Here is a 24,216-nt window from a genome sequence, read left to right as displayed (position 1 = left end):
GAAACTAAACTAAAGTCATGGTGTTTCCCAGAAACTATAGGGCCCATAGATGGTATATGGATAATCAGTTGATCGAACAAGTTAAAGTCTTTAAATACCTCTGCCTCCCCCCCCCCCAGTCAACAGGGTCATGGGGATCACATCAGAAATACCAAAAGGGAAAAGCGTCTCAAAGCGCCAAGATTCTGACCCGCTTTTTCCATATAAAAGGTGGCAATCATATACCACCAGCACTTGGAAGTGTTTAAAGCTAAACCCCTAGCACAGTTATTATATGGGGATCAGATTTGGACAGACGCTCACCTTGAATCTACAGAAACACTAAGGCAATTTTTTTTCTGTTCCATCCTGTGTTCCAAATGCTTCATTGTGCTTGGAGGCTAATCTCCCCTCTGTTGAATTACAGATTTGGTGTAGGATATTTAATTATTGGCTTCGGCTAAATTTAAACTCCACTAGTCTACTACCCTTAGTATCGCAAGAGTCATGAGTGTGCTTGGTCTAAAATTGTCAACTGTGGAACAGGTGGCTGAAGGCTGTGGTGTCAGCAGCATGGCGCCCTTGGCACCTGCCTGAAGATTGCCACCTGCTATAGCTCCAGTCCTGCTTTCTGCATTAATGTGCTTTGCCAGGGAACCTCTGGGCATAACAGAAGACTGTGGTTTGTTGTAGGGTGCACATAAAACCTGGGCCAGATTCCTTGGACCTCATCATTGCCTAAAATGCACCAAGCATACTTACAGGGAACACCACATTGCAGGGGAAGTGAGTATCAAGTTGCCTTTCAGGGGAATTTGCCTGCCACCACTAGTATTTCTTATTGAGCAAGTCTCAGGCTTCTTTGAAACACAGCTTGACTGCTGTGAGGATAAGATGCTGAAGAATTAAAGGGAGCTCATACGTAGAGTTTGTAGTCAGTTATTGGAAGTCATTTCTCTACACTCAGCCTGTTGAGTAATGCCCAGTCCTAGACGTACCGGTAACTTGTGTCAAAACACACATGTATGTGAGGAAGTGGGAACTCCTTTTGCTACGTGCAGTTTGGGTGCGCAGGGTATGAATGACTCAGAATTTAGCAATAATTGGGAGGGCGGCTTTAAGTCATGAGAAAGATAAGACACTGATCTTACAAAGTTTACTATGTGAAATCCTTAAAACTGCCCTGTCACAGTGGAAACAGTGGAAACCCTTCTTTGCTCAACTACATTTTACATATAGCATTCACAGAGTAGTAAACGTGTGTTTATCACACATAGTGGTCTAAATTCTTAAGGAAATCAGCCCCATTCTTAAGGAAATCAGCTCCATTCTTAAGGAAATCAGCCCTGAGTGCTCCCTGGAAGGACAGATCGTGAAGCTGAGGCTCCAATACTTTGGCCACCTCATGAGAAGAGAAGAATCCTTGGAAAAGACCCTGATGTTGGGAAAGATTGAGGGCACTAGGAGAAGGGGACGACAGAGGACGAGATGGTTGGACAGTGTTCTCGAAGCTACGAACATGAGTTTGACCAAACTGCGGGAGGCAGTGCAAGACAGGAGTGCCTGGCGTGCTATGGTCCATGGGGTCATGAAGAGTCGGACACGACTAAACGACTAAACAACAAGTGGTCTAAATGCACTTACTGTACTTTTCTCTCTGAAACTGCGTTCTGTTTAGAAAATATTTTTGTTTAATGAACCTCTGAGCAAAGTAATAAAAATAAATAGCAAGTTCTTTGGTAATGTTTCCTTACTTGTAATGTTCAAAATCAAATGTGTATTCTAAATCTGGTTCAGCATGCTGATGTAGTCTTGGAGATGTGGGCAACCTGTGGGTGATGTGTACCCTTTGGTCTTGTCTCTGGCCTCCCCACTGCCTCATGTGGCCCTTGGGTGTCCTAGTGTAGAGTCTGCTTTCAACACCAGTGATCTTACATTCAAGCTAAAGTTAGAAAGAAACATAATACGAAGGCTCATTATCCAGTGGTGGGGAGGGTGGAAATCCAAAACCTCATGCAGTACACTAGTGCAAGAAGCATAATGGATTCTGAATAGGGTTGCCAGGTCAGGAGTATCCCAGACCCTTAGGATGTCACCCAATGATGTCACAGGGTGGGCCCTGGAGATGGAGGGAGAAGGAAAGGGCAGACCCCTCAGAACATCTATGTTATGATTTGTCGCCAGCTGTTACTGGGCTGAAGCTTGCAAGCTACATGCACATTTGTCTTCTCTTTCTGCTTCAATGCTTTATTATGAACTTAAAAAAATAATCCAGTAAGAAATATGAAATAAAATAAAGAAAGAAAGAGGAGGAAAGTACAAACCCCCGACCATAAAAAACCAAGGTTCACAGCCAGTACATCATAAAATAAGGTACACTCTCAAGAGACTGCATATTGAATTAGATGTTACAACATAAACCGACCTGATACAGGAAGAGTACAAAGGGATTTCTGCCCAAGTAATTCGGGACTGAAGTGTTCAGTCATGAACACTCAGGCTGACAGACTGTACCTTAGTAATGAACTGAACCCCCATCATCAAACTGCCATGAAGTCCCCCCTGAAGGATTGATGCATTACCCAGTTATTCCTATTTATCAAGGGTTAAGGACTGCACCAATTTGGGTTAATTGCCCCCTAGATACTGTCTCACCACTTGGCATTTGCAAGTTTACACCAGCATGCAGGAAAAGACTTTAAGAATAAGAGAATCCCTTAGGCTTTGTTAACAGCTTGTAGAGCATGGAATCAGCTAGGAACTTCTTGTGAATATTATTAGGTTTTTCTTTTCTTGCCGAGCTAAAAAAAGTTGGAAGGCAAGGAAGCAATGGGGAGTGAGGGGTCACCAACGTGGCACCCATGGGCACCCATGTGTCTGCAGATGCCTCCACAGGGTCCCCTCCCCCTATGGAAATTTGAAAGAAGAGTTATTGAAAGAAGAGTTCTGTTGTATCCAGTAGAATAGGTGGCAGTGTGGGCTTGGTGGTGGTACATATAGGGTGCCCACCATGGTTTTTTGATAAATCTCGGGAGTGTTACTCAGATGTGTTGCTTTCTGATTCATTACTTTCAGCGATGATACCTTTATTCTCTTCCAGTAGACTTCCTCAATTGCAGTCTTGGTTGAGGGGCTGTGCATAGTTAAAAAAGGGCATCTGACACAGGGCATTTCAAACATAGGTTGAACACAGGGGTGAATGAAGCTGAGATGACATATTAAACATATTTATTTGGGAGCAAGTTCCATTGAATTCAGTGGGCCTTACATAGCATCACACTGTCATCATGCTGTTAAGTAGGGCAAGCCATTCTCAAGTGTGTGGGGGGGTGATTCACAAGAGGGACAGAAATGTGCTTGTTGAAACATTAAACAACCATGATAATGCATCCATTGCTTTATGCCTGTTGGAAAGGAGATCCCATTGATTTCCCCTTCTCCAGAAGTGGCTTACCTGGTGAGGTGGAGTATGCAGTGCATGCTTCCTGGCAGGTGAGTTGCTGCTGCTTACTGGTAGTGACCGCGCAGTGGGTATGTTGCCATGGCACCGGTGCACCGGTGGGAGTGCTGGATTGGCTCCACTGGTGCACCAATACTATGGCATCCTCTCTGTTCCTTTGCCCATCTTTTTCCTGGTAATTGACAGCCACACACCTGCCAGAAGCTAGTGTTGTGGCTCAGCCTCATCAGCCAAGCCACTTTTGCCCCTCTTAGCCTATGATATCAGAGCAAAGACTAATAAGGAAGCATTTGGATTCTTGATGCAGCCCACACTGTGGCTGATAGGTGTAGGGAATCTTCATTATTTCCCAGAAAGCCCAGTCCCATTTCTGGGTGTTCGCTGACTAGACAAAGGGGTGAGTGGAGTGCTGAGAGATTTTGATTGTGTTTTAAGGCCTGATCATTCTTCTGATATATTGTATAGCTGTTGTTCTGTGTATAAGACTTGTGAGCAGGACTCAAACAAGGTAGCAAGGTGAAAAGGAGGACGGAGGTCATGTACTATTTTTGTTATTGAAGGGGTAATTGATTCACTCAAGCGCAAATCAAGAGCTCAAGGATAGCCAATCAAATGCAAAAAGCAATTGCAAAAGAAGTCTGAAAAATCCTGGGATAAAGGGGCAGAAGCAGTGAAATAACTACACATTGGTGAGTGTGTGATGATCATGACTCATGAGCAGCAAGAAGCAGTGATACTGCAAAACAACCACCCAACTAAACAAAAACCCCTAATGTGGTTCAGACACTGCTGAAATTCCCTCTCTTACACAACTTTGTAAGGTACGTGACCTCTGTCCTCCTTTTCCCTGGGATGCTCAAAATCAAACTGGGTGTATCCCAAGCTTGGAAAATACAGTAGTAAATGTTCAATAAAATTGGAGCCCATTCTTGTCGCATTCACTCTTAGTTTTCAGTCTCTCATTAACTTTTGTAGCAAAGTCCTTCCCAACTTTACTATCTGCACTTCCATTTTATTGAATTGCCATTGTAGCTCTCTGAAAAGAAGAGCTACAATGGTTTTTTTTTTATAGGTACCACTACAGCGGGAAGGTAAACGGCGTTTCCGTGTGCTGCTCTGGTTTGCCAGAAGCCGCTTTGTCATGCTGGCCACATGACCTAGAAGCTGTACGCTGGCTCCCTCGGCCAACAATGCGAGATGAGCAACCCCAGAGTCGGTCACGACTGAACCTGATGGCTAGGGGTCCCTTTACCTTTACCCAACTATTTGTGCTGAGGAGAACAGAAGTAGTGGAGGGAGAACCATAATCATTGCCACTAGTAGCCATCAGTAGCCCTCTCCTCCGTGAATTTGTCTAATCTTCTCTTGAAGTCACCCAAGTGGTGGTCTTCACTGCATCTTGTGGCATTAAGCTCCATAGTTTTGTGTGGAAAGTGCTTTCTTTTTCTCCATTCTGAATCTTACAATGTTCAGCTTCATTGGATTGCCTTGAGTTTGAATATTATGAGAGAATCCGAGAAAGTGAATGATAGTGTCATGCGTATTATAAAAGCTTTCTGAGATGGAACAGCAAGCCAGTAAAAGATTGTGCCTCTGTGTTTTTCTTGACGTCTGTTCCATTGTCTCTGGGTACATGCTTGAGTGCAGAAAGAAAAGAGAGTACAAAATATGAGTCAGAGAGGTTCAGGATCTCAGGATAATATTTTCCAGAAGAACATTGTGTTCTTCAATGCAGTGAACACCATGTCACAAAAATAATCACCTGCGCTGCTATCCTAAACATATTTGCATTATTTGCAAACAGCCCTGTCGTAGTAATGTCTGCTTCTGTGCTTAGTTGTTCTGGTGAGGTGCAGTATTGCTGCAATCAACTAATGCCTGCCTTTATTCCTGCAGCTGGATCCTATGTTAGTTTACTTGGAAGTAATTCCCTCTGAGTTCAGTGTATGTAAGATTGCTGTTTTAATTAGATAAACATTATTGTGAGGTTGCTGCAAGAAACAGATAAGTAAATTTGGCTCACCAAGGGAGGTGAATTTTCTCATCTTAAGAGCACAGATTAAGACAGGGTTCTCATCCCACTCTTTGGCTGCAACCACAAGGGTGGTCATTGGGCAAATAATAATAATAATAATAATAATAATAATAATAATAATACCACACCCATCTGGTTGGGATGGCTTCCAGCACATATAAAAACATAATAAAACATCAAACATTCAAAACTTCCCTGATTCAGGGCTTCCTTTGGAATATGTGTACTAGCTGCAGATGCAGTCACAATGAAAAATATTATACAAGTCATCAAAACGAAATGATTCAGTGTTTATGTTTAAAGTAGTTTATGATCAAGTTTGAGCAACTGTGACTGCAATGTTGGTGAGGTGGGCAAATTTCTTTTGTTTAGTTGTTTATATTTTTCGCAGAAAGCTCCCTTATACTGAATCAGACCATTCAGTGCATCTGGCTCAGTATTTGTCCATTCAGCTAGCAGACACTCCAGAGTTTCAGGGAGGGGTCTCTCCTAACCTGGAGGAGACAGGAACTGAAGCAAAGGCCTTCTGCATATCTTCCTAAAGAAGCTAGATGAAGGGGCAGCAACATACTGACTTCCAGAAGTTGCCTCTCACAGTGGCCTCCCATTATCCCTGACCAATGGTCGTGATGGAGTCCAAAGACATTTTCTCAGTGTGGAGATGAACAATGGCTCACTCTTTGAGAGTCACTTTTGATTTCAAACCACAGGATGAAGAAAGCGATATAGCAAGCTAGCATTTTATCACTGGAAATAAACCATGGAAAAATCCACACCCTATTTAGCCTTCATATTTATAAGATGGTTTAAAGGTAAAGGTAAAGGGGCCCCTGACCATCAGGTCCAGTCGTGTCCGACTCTGGGGTTGCGGCGCTCATCTCGCTCTATAGGCCAAGGGAGCCGGCGTTTGTCCGCAGACAGCTTCCGGGTCATGTGGCCAGCATGACAAAGCTGCTTCTGGCGAACCAGGGCAGCGCACGGAAACGCCGTTTACCTTCCCACCGGAGCGGTCCCTATTTATCTACTTGCACTTTGATGTGCTTTCGAACTGCTAGGTGGGCAGGAGCTGGGACCGAGCAACGGGAGCTCACCCCGTTGCAGGGATTCGAACCGCTGACCTTCTGATCAGCAAGCCCTAGACTCTGTGGTTTAACCCACAGCGCCACCTGGGTTTACATCTCCACAAAAGCCAATAAATATGTACCAATCAAAACCTGATTGTGTTGAGTGCTCAGGTGGCTAAATAACACAGACAGTTTAGTGCTGGACCAGCGGTATAATGCAGGTAACTGCTGAATTTAGGGAGCTGCTCAATAGAAGGTCCTGCCTTCCCAGCTGCATCCTCTTTCTGATGTGCACATGGGCTGGCTCAAGTTCCCAGGACTGGGATAAATGGCACAGCTTATCAGCCACCTTTGTGAACAAAGGCCCGTGGTGAGGAAAGTGTCCCTCCGTAATCTTTATAGCTGCAATAGGACCTGGAATTGCTCATGTCTGCAGACCCATGAGCAGCAAGCGAGCACTTAGCTGGCTGCTGATCTGTTGTTTCATTAAGGATTACGTGTTGTAAAGTTATATGGCCCAGCTGAGCTCCTTATTGATCTTTAGTGTTTGTAAACATTCCATAGTCTTTAGTGTAGTCCTGGTGACGTGGGGCATCCTGGTCAGGCCACCAGCCGCCTTAAAGAAACATTGGCAAGCATATGAGCCATGCCATGCCTTTGCTTACAGTTATACAGTAGTTACACCATGGTATTCAGTTCTCACCAGGAAGGTGTTTTTCAAGGCAGGCTCAGGGGCAGAAGCCCTCTCAAGCAACTGCAAAGTTACTTTTGGATGATTGGTTTGGGGTTAGGCCAGGGCGTCTTGCCCATAGGGGACAGTGGTGCAGGGAACCACGGCACCAAGTTCTGGAGGGCGCCAAGGAAGAGGTGAGGCTGGACCCGGCACCTCCCGGCAACAGCTTGCTGCCCTCCACCATGTTGTGCAGCGCCCGGAGTCTCATCCCCACCGTCAGAGCGCCCTCCAGCTGCTGCCCGCCTCCTCCACCTCCGCCGGCAGCGCCCTCCACGCAGCCCTTGCCTGCCTCCGGCATGCCGCGCAGTGCCTGGAGCCTCCTCCCCGTCGGAGCCGCCCTCCAGCCTGCCTGCTGGGAGGGAAACGGGGGGGGGGAGTTCTGGAGTAATTTTTGCACCACAGCGCTGGATACCCTTAAGATGGCCCTGTTTGGGGTCCATCTGTTCTAGAGGAATCCTTTCCCAGTTTGTGTCAGAGTCCGTACTCAAATACCCAAGGCTCTGCTGGTGCTCATGCTGGACAGGAGGGAAGCTGTGGACAAAGGATTCCAATGGCAGAAGGATGGAGTGGGACAACCTAGGAGTATTGGTCAGGAATGTGGAAAGAATTGCAGTGAGCAGAAGTCCAAAAAAGCTGTTGTTTCTCTGGACCAGATTGAAGGAGGAATTTCAGAAGGGAAAGTTCATCAAAAACAATGTTTAGGGAGGCTTTTAATGTTTAATAGATTACTGTGTTTTATTTTTCTGTTGGAAGCCGCCCAGAGTGGCTGGGGAAACCCAGCCAGATGGGCGGGGTAGAAATAATAAATTATTATTATTATTAATGGAGGCTGCGAAAGAATAGGGAACATGAAGGATTTCTGCTTGTGCAGGGGGAGTTTCTCTTCTACCACCATGCACGCACCCTCCCCAAATCTGCTCCAAGAGGGATGGGGGAACCACTGGAACAGATTTGGGGGGATGCGCAGGGGGAGGATATCTCATTCTGCAGGCAGAAACACTTGCACTCACAGTGCCACATTGGATACATCCTGAAATCAAGAATGCAGTGCTTTTTATTGCTGAGCCTTGGAATATTTCCTTGTGGGAGAGCCGTGGCTCACTGGCAGAACATACATTTTGCATGCAAAAGGTCCATTCTTGGCATCTCCAAGTATAGCTGGGAGAGTCACCCATCTGAAATCCTGATGTGCCACTGCTGATCAATGTAGACAATACTGAGCTGGATGGATCTCCCCACCCCCCTTATATTTTATTAGTTTTCAACAATAGCAAAATTAAAACAAACAACAATAACAGATCAAAACAAAACAGTTGACTTCCCCCTATTCCCTTTATTGGTTCCATTGTATATCAACGTGCTGCGTGTCCATTGTGAAATTTTAACCATTTGAATTACTTATTCTCCATTCGTAATAAATTTACAAGTAATCTTAAAACCCTGCTAATGTGTTAACCTGTGTACATTGCTTCTGTATATATGCAATAAAGTCCTTCCATTCCTCCTTAAATTCGTTGTCGTCTCTTCCTCTTAATTTCATTGTCAATTTTGCCATTTCAGCATATTCCATTAATTCAACTTGCCAATCTTCTTTAGTTTGGGACACTTTCTTCTTTCCAATGTTAAATAATAATAATAATAATAATAATAATAATAATAATAATAATAATATTTATACCCTGCCCATCTGGCTGGGTTTCCCCAGTCACTCTGGGCGGCTTCCTGAAAGATATTAAAATACAATAATCTATTAAACATTAAAAGCCTCCCTAAACAGGGCTGCCTTCAGATGTCTTCTAAAAGTCTGGTAGTTGTTTTTCTCTTTGACATCTGCTGGTAGGGCGTTCCACAGGGCGGGTGCCACTCTGCCTGGTTCCCTGTAACTTGGATTCTCGCAGCGAGGGAACAGCCAGAACGCTCTCAGAACTGGACCTCAGTGTCCGGGCAGAATGATGGGGGTGGAGACGCTCCTTCAGGTATACTGGACTGAGGCCATTGTTGTGCTAATAGTGTTTGTACGGCCGTAGTTGCATACATAAACGAATTCTTTTGTGATCTTGGTAAATCCACTCCTGTAATGCCTAGTAGGAAAGGTTATTTTAAACATCTTTATTTCATTATGAATCATTTCCCAATATTTTAAAACAATTTTACAGTCTTACCACATAGGAAAAAATGTCCCTTCTGTTGCTTTACATTTCCAACACTTACTTTCTTTAGTTTTGTACATTTTTGCTAATTTGACAGGAGTTAAATACCACCTGTACATCATTTTCATATAATTTTCTTTAATTGCCACGCATGCTGTGAATTTTATCTCATTCTTCCATAGTTTTTCCCATTCCTCCATCTGGATATTGTGTCCCACATCTTGTGCCCATTTAATCATGACTGATTTAACCTCTTCAACTTTCGTTTCCCATTCCAGCAACAGATTGTACATTTTCGATATTAGTTTCTTATCATTTTCAATTATTTCTCTCTGAAAGGTTAAAATTTCATATTGAAATCCTAACTTTTTATCATTCTTAAGTATTTCGTTGAGCTGGATGGATCAATGGTCCAGCTCATTATAAGGGAGCTTCCTGTGTCTTCAGATAGGCTTGGTTCCATTCCTGTGCATCTCTAAAGATCACATTGTTGGGGATGTCGTGAGAGACAGGGGCACACACTGTGTCTAGCAGCTCTTTCAGCCAGACAGCAACACTTTCCAAATATTGCACAGTGTTATTTTTACCCTTGTCTATTGACAAGGCACAAGAGACCATTGCCACATCTCCCAGTTCCACATGGTTTCAGTATGGGCAAAGGTCAGCAGTACGTGGACTTTGGTTCCTGAAGGATAAATGACTTGCTGGTTACTAGCATGGAACAGAGATTACATAACACAGGTGGCCAATGCTGCAGACAGAAAATGACTGCATTCAGAGGAGATGGGAAAAGAAAAGGACTCTGGTTATTCTGATGGTTATTGGGAGGGCGGACGCTTACGGTAGTTCAGGGATTCTGTTATAACCAGCCAGTGCATGCTGATGTCAGCCTCCTGCAATTCTGAGTGTCTCTGGTTATCTGTTAGCTAGCGTTTGAAATTCACCAGGTGCCAGGTGCATTTTGTGACCAAGTGAAGATGCCTGGGCACCAGGATGTCACCCAATGTCTTCACCATTTGGAGCTGCATACCTGGGGAGCCTTGGATCTTGACTCTTTTCACACACTAGCAAAAACATCCTGTAGAATTCTATCTGTTATGTTTTATTATCTGAACAATCAGAATGAATTTCAGGAACCCAAAGGTTGTATTGAAAAATACGACTGTCGAGCTGTCTGACCCCAAAATGGCTACTAGGCCATTTGGGCAACTGTAACTCTGGCTTAAGGAGCCATTTGACACATAGCTTATATATCTGAGTTTCTAACTGCATGTGGATCCTGTTAGATAGCCAACCATGCCGACTGCTGCTGGTACCTTGCCCACAACCAGCTCCTGCATGTCTTCTTACAGAAACTGAAGATATGGTTGCTTTGCAGCTGTTGAACTTCCTTTCTCTAGAGTAGGGTTGCCAGGTCTGCTTCCAAAAAATAGCGGACAAGCAGGGGTGTGTGTGTTAAATTAAATTAAATTATATATTTTCTTATTTGCTGCTGCTCCTGTGCATCAGGAACAGGAAGAGGCGTCTTTTTCTTTCACGCCTCTCCCTTTTGTTCTCCCCGTGAGTCAGGAACAGGCAAGAGGCGCCTCCCCACCCCCCATTTTTTTTAATGTCTTGTGAAACAATTGAGTATGATTAATAATTTTTTTGGAGAATCGAGTTCAATGGATATTCGATCTTTGTCTCATTCTTACTTATGAAAAAAAAGACAAAACGCGATTCTCCTATCCTTATTCTCTTAGACTGTACAGCTTTAGATTACGTACCATTTTATCATAAAGCTTTTGAATAAAAAAAAATGTCCACTATTTTGTGGGGAAAAAATAGTGAACATAATGTGAAAAAAGAGGACTGTCCACTCAGATAGTGGACACCTGGTAACCTTACTAGAGAGCTGAAAACTAGTGGGTGGGGCATAGCTGTCAACTTTCGGATTTGAAAATAAGGGATCAGCAGCCTCACCTGTCTCGGGGACAGTCTACAGTAGGGGTCCCCAAACTAAGGCCCGGGGGCCAGATGCGGCCCAATCGCCTTCTCAATCCTGCCTGCGGAAGGTCCGGGAATCAGCATGTTTTTACATGAATAGAATGTGTCCTTTTATTTAAAATGCATCTCTGGGTTATTTGTGGGGCATAGGTATTCGTTCTTTTTTTAAAAAAAATGCAGTCCGGCCCCCCACAAGGTCTGAGAGACAGTGGACCGGCCCCCTGCTGAAAAAGTTTGCTGACCCCTGGTCTACAGTATATCTAACAATCCAGGATAGCAGCGGGAAACGGCGCTGGAATATGGGAATTTCCAGCAAAAAAAAGTGAAAGTTGACAGCTGTGGCTTGGAATAAGGGAGTTTCCCGCAAAAAAAGGGAGGGTTGGCAGCTATGGGGTGGGGGACGGGACACATGCATACATCTCAACCATCCTTTTTCTTCTGTTGTCCAGTTTTCATTTCTCTCTGAATTCTGTCATCTTGTTTCCATTAAATGGAATGTAGTCATTGCAGCAGACATTTAAATTCAGCAATGTCAGCCTTGGCTGTCACTCTGACTGCAATATTGGTCAATGACCCCAAACAGGAAACATTCCAGTCCTGTTTGCTTAGGGTAGGTTTTGTGTCTGTATGTGTAAATGTATAGACAAGCTCAGAATGGTGCACCCTTCTAGTCAGATGGGACTTTAGCCGTGCAGCAATACATTGGTTGCCATGCAGAGTCCCATATTGCTAGACCTTGGTCAGCTGATCTCCAGTAGGCGAGACTTGAGGTCAGTTGTCCAGTTAAGAGGTTCGCATTCCCTCCCCCAACACAGATAAGACAAAGCAGCAAGAGAATATTAAAAAGAAAATTGGAACACATGGCAACTTACACAAGATCACTGCATATCCATTGTAAAAATGCGTTAAAAATTAGCCAAACCCACCCTCAAGAAAATGGCTATCATACTGTGTTTTTATTTTTGTTTTAATATTGATTGTGAATTGCATGGAAATTGCTGAAGGCTAAGACACACATTTTACAAACAAATAAACAAATACTGTATTTTTCTGTCTATAAGACGCCACCATGTATAAGACGCCCCCTATTTTGGGGGACTCCGATTTAAGAAAATTGGGGGGGGATTTACTATGCTTGTATAAGACGAGCCCATATTTTAAACATTATTTTAGAGTAAAAAAACGTAGTCTTATACACGCAAAAGTACAGTAGTTCTACATAACAAATGAACAAATCTTTATTGCTCAGTTCAGAAGTTTTGCTTCATGATTATCTCCACCAATAATTGAACTGTTCAGGGCAGAGGATGCAATGAGACACCTATGACTTCCTCAGGTAGAGATGCAGCCACAGGACCACACTGGCAACGAGGATTCTTTCAAGAGAAAAGGGGTGGGGTGCCCTTAGAGGTTCTCTGCCTTCTGCATAGAGAGACCTGCATAGAATTGGACTGTTAGCAATTCAGTATAGCCACAAAGAACCTGAACATACTGAAGTCGTAGTCGTAGCAGCAGCAGCAGTAGTAGTTATTTTTATTGTGATTATGATTATGAATATGATTTATTTACAGTTGTGGAACTGCCTCTTCCCTCATTACACAGCTTTCAGCGAGTGCTGAAGACGAAGCCTGGCTTTTGGCATTTACGATGTACATTTTAAGGGCCTGCCTTAGTCCTGTGATTGTACAGTAAGTTGTTTAAAACTCTTTTTAATATTGTCTTTTAATGTTGTAACCCACTGTCAGGGGGACTCCCTACAGGGAGCCTCCCCCTGTCATCCTGACCAGCACTTCACCCAGCGACAGCACAAGCAGCGAGTCAGGAGGAGGGAATGAGGAATGGAGTGGAATGGAGAGAGGGCTCAGTGAGGTGTCTGAGCCCTGGCAACGCTATGGGGAACAGAGCGTGCAGGAGGGGCTCAGAGACGCGTCAGAGGGTCGAGGGTCAGCGGATGAGGGGCTCGGCGAGACGTCGGAGCCCAGGCGCTGCCCCAGCCAGCAAGAGGGGAGACCTCTCCTTCCGGCGCCCGAATTGAGGCGTGTGCCCACACGTAGGGCGAAGGGGTGGCGTTTTGGGGTGCCCAGGATTTAATGTTTTGCCATTTTAAGCTGCACAAATACATTTTTAAAAAAGAAACAACTCAAGCCTGCTGTGTATGATTTAACGGGCTTGCCCTGTGAATAATTGTATCAAAAGCTATGAACTTAAATAATATTGTTATGTAACTGTCTTTCTTGGTTGCTCTTTGGGGAGGGGATTATTTCATATTCATCACCAACTGCTGGCTTTTATTACTGAAATCTGCATCCAGGGTCAGGAATATTTTTTTTAAAAAAACACTACACTATTGAATTAGTCCCAGAACAATTTATTTTTGAGGAGGGGAGGTTTGGCTCAATAATGCTTTCAAATTACAGGTGAAACTCAAAAAACTCAAACAAGTAGAACATCGTCGAAAAGTTCATTTATTTCAGTAATGCAACTTAAAAGGTGAAACCAATATTTTAATACAAGTTTGACTTGTATTTCATGGGAAAGACTGTGGAGATGATGTTGATCAGGTATCCCCAAACTGCAGCCCTCCAGATGTTTTGGCCTACAACTCCCATGATCCCTAGCTAACAGGACCAGTGGTCGGGGAAGATGGGAATTGCAGTCCAAAACATCTGGAGGGCCGAAGTTTGGGGATGCCTGACGGGGATGTTGATGATGATTTTCTATGCTTTCTTGTTGTTTAGTCATGTCCGACTCTTCGTGACCCCATGGACCATAGCATATAAAGTAGCAAAGAAACATATAAAGTTTCTATGCTACTTTATATTTTAAAGAAGAAAAAACTACAAGAAAACAACCCAGAATCAAACATTGCGAAGGAGATGAAGTACAAAATGCACATTTAATGCAGCAAAGTTAACCAAAAAAGGAAACATTATTAAAGGAAGTAAAATATAAAATGCACTTTTAAAATAGCATAATTGGCAAGAGAATAAAAAATTATCATGATGTTGGCATCTGTCTGTCTCAGGAGACAAAAGCTGAGGCTGCTGAAGAGGCCAGAGACCATCTAGGCTGTATCTTACTGCAGATCCAGGTCATCGACCCTGTTTTAAGGGGCTTTTTTAGGGAGGGAAAATGCCCCGTTTCTTAGGGGTTCAGTGACTTTTTTGCAGCTCTTCTGAGGGAGGGGGCAAGACCCCTGTTTGGGGGAGGAACAGAAGCATAAGATCTAACCTTATGATCGCTGGTCAGATAACAGCCTCCGTTTCTAAGCTCTGGCTTCCCTTCTGCAGCAATAGAGGCCAGCACATGGAGAGGGGGCCGGGCCGGAAGGGAGCCAGCGATCGACCGCGATCTACAAAAACCTCGCAGGGATCGATTAGTAGATCGCGATCGACGTGTTGGACATCCCTGACATAGAGCCAATAGGAACCAAATAAAGGCCCTGCTGGACCAGGCTAAAGACCCATCTAATCTATCTTCCTGTTCTCACAGTGGCCATCCTGATGCCTATGGGAAGATCACAAGCAGGACTTGAGAGCCACAGCACACACAGCCCCCCCCCCGGGATTTCCATCAACCGGGGTTCAGGGCTATGCTGCCTTCCTTGTGAAGGGAAATGGCAGAAGGGAAGGAAGACAAAGTTGAGAATGAACTTTGACCTGCAGGTGAGTCTGTCTACTTAGTGCCACTGAACTGCAACAGGAGATCATTTATGGCAGGTTGGCATTTTAATGTCAGCTTATCAGCTTGTGAATCTCCTTAGTGTTTGATGGCTAATTCTCAAAACAGGAAGCGATAATTTAAAAGTACTGATTCATACCCAGTGTGGTTGATTTCTCTCAAGGCCTTTGTTCACATGCATTGGGTTATATTCGGAAAAGTGGATTGCTGCAGGGATAAATGGGTATGATTTGTTTTTCTTAGCTCCTCCAACAGAGTCCTTTTTTTTAAAAAAAAAATAGGCAAAACAGTTGCAAACACATGGATGACAATCTCATACGAACCTGCCTGGGTTCTGAGATCTTCCAGGGAAACCCTAAACATCCTATTAAATTGTAGCAGCTTAGCCTATGGGAGCTCAGCGAAGCCACGCCAAGTTTCTAGCCCATTTTGTGAATATGTATGAGATGCATAGCTGCCAAGTTTCCCCTTTTCTCACGAGGAAGCCTATTCAGCATAATGGAATTTCCCTTAAAAAAAGGGTGAACTTGGCAGCTATGATGAGATGGTGTTATGGGTTGATATGCAAGTCTGCTGTTTAGTTGCTGCTTCCGCCCTTCAGTTTCCTGTATGACTAGGAATTACGGGGAAGAGAGGTGTTTTCTTATTTTGCACTGAGTTTTTGCAACTGGCGTTTGTAGATTAGATCTCTTTAATAAAATTCCTTTTCCACATGTACATCTGATATTCATGCACCAAGTTGAAAGAAAACTGCCCCCCCTCTCATTTTCTAACTGCTAATCTTTCCTGACAAGCTGAGAGCTGTTGACTGCAAGGTGGTTTGTTGAATCAAGATTCCACACTAAAAAATTTGGCGACGCAGCATTAGTAATTGGAGTCTGAGCAAGCCCTACAAAAGCAGGCACACCCAGATTCTCTACCCACTTACCAGCATTCTTGCCACACCCAAGAGCAGAAGAAAACTCCCAACCAAGCCTTCAAATCTTGTAGCTTTAGGAAACTGTTCATCATCTTCCCTTTTTTAAACCCTGGAGCTATAGATCTTGATTTTCATTGAAAATGGAGTTAGGTCAGGGTGACAAATCAATAAATGCTTGAGACAGCATTCTGGTCCTATACTTTTTGGAAATGAGAACAGAGAATGGTTCTTATGTGCTGTAAAATGTGGCTTAGATAAAATAATACACAACAGCATTTGAGAGTAAAGTGTTTGCTAGTTGCTGTAAATGTAGTGCTCGGGTTAGGAAATGGTCTCATACCAGGTCAGACTCCTTGTCCATCTAGCTCAGTATTGTCAACTCTGAGGGGCAGCAGCTCAGCTCTCTAGGCTGAGGCTGAGAGTCTTCTGCCTCAGAGGTGGGAAGATTTACTTTCTTTTATTAGAGCACCAAGATACAACACAAGCTAAAACCATATGCAAAAGACACCCAGTTAGAATTAACAGGGTGTCTCTGAGCGCATTCTGAGTCTAGAAATTTGTTTTCAGTCCCAGACCTGAATTGAACGCACAGTCTGAATTGAGCTCACAACTTCTTTATATATCCCCAGAGAAGTAGAGGGCCGTTTGATAAGATATTTGAAGTTCTGTTCCTATCCATGTTCTATTCCACACATATATGCACATATATGGAAGCCCCTGATTTTTTTTAGAGTAGAGGTTGTTGTTGTTTGCTGGTTCTCCTCCTGAGCCTTGTTTTGTTCTGATGCGACACTCAGAAATCTTAGCAAGTACAGCTGTTTCTGGCACAGGATGAAGGAGTGGGAAAGGTTAGCTTCCTATGCTAAGTTTTTGCATATCCAGCAGATGCTTAAAGGCAAAGGAGCAGCGGCAGTAAGAAGTTGTCAACCCTATTTGAAAGCAGAAAAATGAACTGAAAGGCAGGGCTTTTCCAGACACTGGCTTTTCAGAGGGTAGAGTGGGAAAAGGCGACACAGTCACCAGTAATCCCTCTGTTATCCTGCCTGATGACCCAATAGGTGCAGCTGTTATGAGGAAATCTGAATATCCCAGCAATCAGACCACAGAGTGGTAGAGCGCAATGTTTTATAGGGAGAAGGCCCTGGTTTAATGGTCTGACTCAGTATAGGTACCTTCATAGGTTCCACAAAATGTAAACGTTATTGTTACAAAACAGCTGACCAGTGGCGGAGCAAGCCGATCGGGCGCCTGGGGTCGCATGCGTGTTCTGTGCCCGCGGGGGCAGGGCCAGCCACCCATGGGGTGAGCCAGGGCAAGACGCTCTGTGGGGCCTCTGAGGAGTCTCCCTGTCTCCTTCCACTCAGCCTCCTTACAGCAGTGTGGAGCCTGCGGGCGCCCAAGCCACTGCGTCACTCCCAGGAGAGATGCGTGGCTTGGGCGCGCTGCAGACTCGCGGTGAGTGCCACCCGGTGTTTTGTCACCTCCCTCATTGGTGACACCCAGGGCGGACCGCCCCACAACGCCCCTTCCTCCGCCCCTGAAGCTGACTCACTTTTTGCTCCAGAAAGCACAACTGCCCTCCACCCACCCAAAAATGTGTTTGGGTCATGCAGTGCTATTTTTCTGGAAAAAGAGATACCAGAACTCATCATAAATGCTTCCTTTGATCTCTTGCACCATTTGGACAAAACTTTCCACAGAAGAAATAAATGCACGCTGGACACAATAGTGCTACCTGACCAACTGAATATGCAGTCAGAGGCAGAGCTTCTTTTTCAAAGAGTTGTGTGCCATTAGCCTGCGTAATTCAAATGAATGAGAAATGAAATTCAGTCTAATGAATACTGAGTGAGTCACCTAAATAAATGCACCTTTTTAATTTTCACCTTATCCATGGTTCTTTTCCTTGAATGAACTGGACATTTGAGTGGGATTGCCAAAAAAATGTAGCTATATATTTTATGAGCACTGTTCACATGAAATATTGCTCCTAAATAAGTGAAATGTGACCCATATCTCATTCCGGATCAAGAGTTACTTGACTCAGAGTAACCTTGTTGGAAGATACCAAACCCGGACATAATTCCTTTTCATTTATTTCATTTTGGACCTTGTGCTCAAGGGAAGAGCCTTGGATAGGGATGCACAAATCTGTCAGTTTTCTTTTCTTTCACTTTCTCATTTTTCCAGTCTAAGGTTCAGTTTTCCACATTTCTGCCTCAGCTTGTGATTTTATTTTATTTTATTGAAAACATCCCCCATCCTGAGAATTCAGCAGCCTTTTTGTTCAAATTTCTCCTGTTTATACAAGCAGTTTCCCCTAATATAATATAATATAATATAATAATATATTGTTTTTCACTAATATGTGCAATTTATTGTACATATTCCCCTAAGAGACACATTTTTGTGTAAGTTATTTGTTTGAAGAACTGCATTTTGAGAAGTGTGACTTTAGAAGGAAAGCTGTGCCTTTGTCTGCATTCTGGAAAGTGTGAATTAATCCTAACCGCACCAAATTCCTCCATCTGGTGGTTTTAGAAAACCAATATTCTTTTGAAAAGATTTACTTATGGGTACAACAAAGCAAAATGGAACGGCTCTCTTCCTGCTGTTTTAAAAGTAGCTGTGACATATTTTCTTGAATTTATGTCCCTTTCTTAGTGGTTGAAAAAATCCATAGTTTACATTGGTGAATAAACATGTGCTCATTGTCTAGGAGGTATAATGAGTTATATTGTAAATGGGTGTGTCTGTCTGAAGAGATCATTGAATCACTCCTTGTATCATTATTACTACACCCACAAGCGCTTACTTCCCCAGGTGAGGCGTGTTTAAAATCGGAGATTGAAAGCATAAGATGCCAGGTGTGGGATTCATTTTGACCCCAGCAAGCAAGAGGAGGAAAAACCCCAGGGGAGAAGCAGGTAGGTTCATTATCCCACTTGGCACAGCTTCTGTGGCACAACGGAATTCTGTATCTTAGTTGAGAAACTGCTATTGTTCTTCTAGCAGGCTGCCGATTCGTGAATGTGGGGATTTTGTTACAAAGGTTGCATCGTTTAGTCTTTGATTCGGTTATTCTAGGATGCTTGCAACATTTCCAGAAAGGTAAGGGGGGGTTTGCTATCCAGAATGGAGCAAACAAAAACAAAAATGAACAAAATAAAGATAAACGCTGGGAACAATAGCACATGCTGCAGGTAAAAGTTTAGAAAGTAGCTTGCTTGCTGTGTCGATTGACATTTAAGAGTTATTTGTTTGCCATATGTTTGTAGCTTGATTTGTAAAAGAGAGCTTCAGAGGTAGCAAATTAATCAATCTCTGAAAAATAAGGTTTCCCAAAGTCCAGGTGGAAATTTAGGGTTTTGCGTTCCCCAGAGAGAATAGAATAAAAGAACTCAGCTGCACTTGATTAGTGCTTCGGAGAGAGTCTTATGTTTTTATGTATTCAAAGAGGCTTTATGCAAACGCAAATAGGCAAAAGGTGAACTGAGAAGAAGCTATTATGCCCCTAAGCTAAAGAGGGCACTTTTGAAATAGCCACATTTTAGAATCAGTCTCTCACACAAGCAAGCTGGGCAGTGAATATTAGGCTGTGCATAACCTTGGCCTAGTTTTGCACAGTGTGCACAGAAATGCAGATGTGAGCCATCTGAATTGCATTGTACCGTTGGTCAGTCTTAGATGTATGTCAAAGTGCAACTGAGTGCACAGTCAGCACTACAGAAAACTCTTATTACTGATCCTATTGTTACATTTGCATCTTCAGCATTAGGAATGAGCTGTGTCCCATAAACCATTGTTTCTGATTTTAAAGGGGTTAATGCTGATATGTTCCCAGGCAGCTGACAGTTTTTCCATGACTGTATTTCCCCATTCACTGCCATGAAGAAGGCATCTGGTGTGTGTGTGTGTGTGTGTGTGTGTGTGTGTGTGTGTGTCAAGTGCTTTTTTCTGAAAAAAAATGTTTAGGGGTACTCTCATTTTCCTACGCATATTGAAATACTGCCCCCCAATGAGGCCAAACTTAGAACCACAAAATGTTTAGGGCTTTGCATACCCCCAGAAAAAAAGCACTCCATCTATCATATCTCTCTCTATATATCTATCTTATCTATCTAATCTATCTACAGTCATACCTCGGGTTGCGTACGCTGCGGGTTGCGTACTTTCAGGATAAGAACGTGGCAGACCCGGAAGTGTTTACTTCCGTGTTCCACTGTGCGTATATGCACAGAAGCGCTCTATCGGTGCTTCACGCATGCGCGAAAGCGCCGCTCTGGATATGTACTTTTCAGGGTGCGGACGGCAGCCCGGAACGGATCAGGTACGTATCCAGAGGTACCACTGTATCTATCTACACCACTGAAGGGACTAGATAGCGGTCTTGGCTAGAGGAGGCCTGTGTGACAATGTGCATTTTATCCCTTCCATCTGCTTCCTTCTGCATTGGGCTTGCACTTCTTTAAATTGCAGAAGCAGCCACAGTGAAATGGCATAATTGCAAACCAGTGGTGGTGCAAAGCTAGTGATCAGAGAGAAGTTAACGGGTTGAGGGATTGTCCTTTTCTGTGTCTTCATCTGTGCCACTGAATTTATGCTTTGCATTCATTTCAGGTGAATTTTTAGCGTTGCGAAATCTCAGCATCATGTGGATATTTCTTTTTTTTCTGGGTAAGTGTTGGCGTTCTAAGCATGCATCTACCGAAAAGAAAATGAAGTCTTTGAGATTATTATTTTTTGGTGAAAAGCACAGAGGTAAAATCTGTTGCCCAAGATGGTTGGATATAATCTGGTTAAAAATTGTATGCATTCTACTAAAGACCACTCACAATAAGTACTTGATGTTAAGATAGGGACAACCTCATCTTTGGTATCTGCCAGAATCAAAATATGCTACAAAATATGTGGGCTGGGGCAGAAATTATAGATGTACTGCGGTAGCAGACTGTGTAGTAGGGCAGAGGAGCTTACCTGACCTCCTGGCAGGTGAGTCACTGCTGCTTACCAGGAGGGGGACACGGGTGGTGCTGTGGTCTAAAGCACTGAACCTTTTGGGCTTGCCGATCAGAAGGTTGGCGGTTCGACTCCCCGCGGCAAGGTGAGCTCCTGTTGCTCTGTCCCAGCTCCTGCCATGGCATGAAAGCATGCCAGTGCAAGTAGATAAATAGGTACTACTGCTGTGGGAAGGTAAATGGTAAATGGTGTTTCCGTGTGCTCTGCTTTCCACCACAGTGTTCCATTGTGCCAGAAGCGGTTTAGTCATGCTGGCCACATGACCGGAAAGCTGTCTGTGGACAAACGCCAGCTCCCTCAGCCTGAAAGCGAGATGAACGCTGCAACCCTATAGTCGCCTTTGACTGGACTTAACCCTCCAGGGGTCCTTTACTCTTTACCTTTTTTTACCAGGAGGGGGAAGGGGGAATATTTAAGGTAGTTACATTATCTCAGTAATCCTTACAACAACCCTTTAAGGTGGGTCAGTATTGAATAGACCTGCACATATTGCAGATTAGACACAAATGTGTGCAGTCCTGCCATGTCTACTCAGAAGTATCCTCTGTTTATTCAAATGGGGCTTACTCCCAGGATCGGCGTCTGAGTGACTTTCTTAATGCCATTGAGTCTACAGCAAGAAGTGAGATTTCACATAACCACTTCTAATTTCTGGTTAATTCACAACCATACTACACCAGCTGTTAAGTTATCTCTGATGGCTTCTGGGAAACCAGCAGGTTTTACCTTGCTATGATAGTTTTTTTAAAAAAATCTCCTTTTGTTTTTATTAACTGAAGTTTGGGTCTTGTCTCATTCTAGCTTCACCACACCTCCTGGCTGCCCAGTCTACCTGCTCACATGGGGCTTGTTACCCACCTGTGCGAGACCTTCTGGTAGGAAGAATCCATCACTTGAAAGCCTCTTCGACCTGTGGACTTGTCCAACCTGAAACTTACTGCACTCCATATGGGGAAGTATGTATGGCACAAGTATCTTTTATTCACACAGGAAAGGCACATTGTCTAGCAGCACTGGCTGTTGGTTTGCGTTTGTCACTGAACAGAAATGACAGTATTTAAATGCTAAGGGGCCTCCTCAACTTTCCAGAATATGCAATGCCTGGTTGCAGAGAAGTATCAGAATTTTAATTGGGCTTAAATGCAAGGAGTAAAAACGTTAGATATTTCCCATAGGCTTCAGTTCTCCTCCATAACACATCCGACAGGGGCCAAGTTACGTGTTGCAACAAGCAATAATGTTCTGTATGCCTTCTCTGTTCCGATTTGTGCCCTTATTTGGTCAGTCCCTATGACCCTCAGCATCAGGGGAAATTTAGGCTCCTCATGTTAACTGTATTCCTATCTTTTTGTTTGTTTGTTTTGCCCTTGCTCATTGAAGGTCAGAGACATTCAGTTTTTACCTGTAAGAGTTTCTTGATTTAGGGCCTATGAGCACAGAGGTGGTTAAAAATAATAATAATAATTACATAATTTATATCCTGTACATTCCAAATAAATTTATGTTCTCACGGTACCCAACAGTTGTAACTTAAAAATAAATAATGTGTCACAGTGGCCGGAGTAGGCTACTTCAGAGTAACGACGCTACGCAGCTCTGCATTTTATTCTATTATTGGTGCTGCGTATTTACAGTGCTGAAGTCATTGCTATTTACACGGAGTGATGTGGTCAGTCGGTTTCAGAACCTCCGAATGACTTTTGGCGCGTCTTTCCCCAACACAAAAGCCTTGGAAGCCCCATCCTCTTTCCCCTCCTCTTTCTGCGTAATTCCGGAGTTGGGGGGATGGGTCTCCCCCCCTTATTTGCCCCTTCCTGTCCCACCTGGGACCCTGGCTCCGCTACCTTGCCTGAGCCTCGGACCCGACTTCCTGCTTCCCCACTGGAATCGGAGCTTCCTCTGCTTTCCCCTGTGCTCGGGGATGGGCTTGAACTCGGGAGGGGAGGGACTTCGCGATATCCCCTGTCCCTCACATAATGTGTGCAAACAGGTTTAGCAAATGAAAACTAAAATGGCTCATTCAAGGAGATAGTATCAAGCAGGTCTGAGCTTACATTAGCAGTTCTGGAAAGCCTGGGAAATTAGAAATGTTTTCCCATGGCACTTGAATGATAGCAGTGAGTGTTTAGGTGGGCCTTCTTTAAAAAGGGATTATAATAGCACTCTCTCCGGTCGCCACGAACAAAAATTCAGATGGCAGGGGGATCTGGAGAAAAGTGATGGTCTCATCAAGACAGGATTTCTGCTAGGGAAAAAATGGCAACCCTATCAGTATCTTTATTGATGCCTAGCTGTAACAACTTTAGCAGTTAAGAGTTAATGCTTTCGAACTGCTAGGTTGGCAGGAGCTGGGACCAAGCAACGGGAGCTCACCCCGTCACAGGGATTTGAACCGCCGACCTTCTGATCCGCAAGCCCTAGGCTCAGTGGTTTAACCACAGCGCCACTCGCGTCCCTATTTACCCTATATATAGAAAGGAGAAAACCAGTGATATTTAAGGGGGCAGGCTAGCAGGCAGGGCCCATTACTTACATCATAGGAGCCTACACAACACAAAACACTGTTGCTGTATGAAGGTTTTATTTTATTGTTTTTTTATCTTAGATTTTGGAAATGTACATCCAGGTTTTTTTCCTTTAATTTTTTTGGGGGCCCCCAAGAGAGTGGGGCCCTAAGCTATAGCTTGTTTAGCCTATACGTAAATCCAGAACTGATTGCGTTCATGTTCAGCACTAAAGATGACTCATAATAGTTATTGCGTGTTCAGACCCAGAGACCTCCCGCCTAAATAAAGACACATTTGACTCAAATTTTAGTTTTTGGCAGAATTTAGGCCACAACTTTATTGATTACAGAAAAGTGAGTGGTTGCATAGGCTCTGGTTTGACTAGCTCCCTGTACCCTTGCAGGTAGCGCTGGTGCAGAGCTCCATCATAGGTCAGCCAAGGGTGAACACCTGAGGCAGGTGAAAAGCCTGGGAACAGACTCTGTTCACTCCCTAGATGCTCCCCTGGACTCAGGCACAGGCACAACCCCCTTTTGGGGGTTAACCAAACCAAGTTGAGTCCCTGGATTCCTTTAACGGAATACCCTTTACATAGGGATGGCGAGACTGTTCTCCCATCCCTATCACCTGAACCAGAGCCTATCCGCAACCTTACAAGTTGTGACAAATTGCTATGTGGCGGG

General features: G+C 43.9%; 1 protein-coding gene across 2 annotated transcripts in view; it reads left to right on the top strand.

Annotated features, from left to right (window-relative positions):
* The window catches only part of LAMB3 (laminin subunit beta 3), a 128,519-nt gene that overhangs the window by 58,565 nt on the left and 45,738 nt on the right, over positions 1 to 24,216 (top strand). The window contains exons 3-7 of one of the 2 annotated variants that reach the window (XM_035122653.3): positions 12,979 to 13,095; positions 14,900 to 15,072; positions 18,831 to 18,934; positions 20,628 to 20,684; positions 21,828 to 21,982. In XM_035122653.3, coding sequence (XP_034978544.3) covers positions 18,868 to 18,934; positions 20,628 to 20,684; positions 21,828 to 21,982 — 279 coding nt within the window. In that variant the 5' untranslated portion in view covers positions 12,979 to 13,095; positions 14,900 to 15,072; positions 18,831 to 18,867. Of the gene's footprint in view, positions 1 to 12,978; positions 13,096 to 14,899; positions 15,073 to 18,830; positions 18,935 to 18,994; positions 19,119 to 20,627; positions 20,685 to 21,827; positions 21,983 to 24,216 lie in introns of those variants that run through there. The other variant, XM_035122656.3, reaches the window with a different exon arrangement.

The sequence above is a fragment of the Zootoca vivipara genome, chromosome 7 (assembly GCF_965207765.1).
Source record: "Zootoca vivipara chromosome 7, rZooViv2.hap1.1, whole genome shotgun sequence".
Classification (NCBI taxonomy): Eukaryota; Metazoa; Chordata; class Lepidosauria; order Squamata; family Lacertidae; genus Zootoca; species Zootoca vivipara.
Note: the sequence above shows the minus strand (reverse complement) of the source record. Positions and strands in the feature narration are given on the sequence as shown.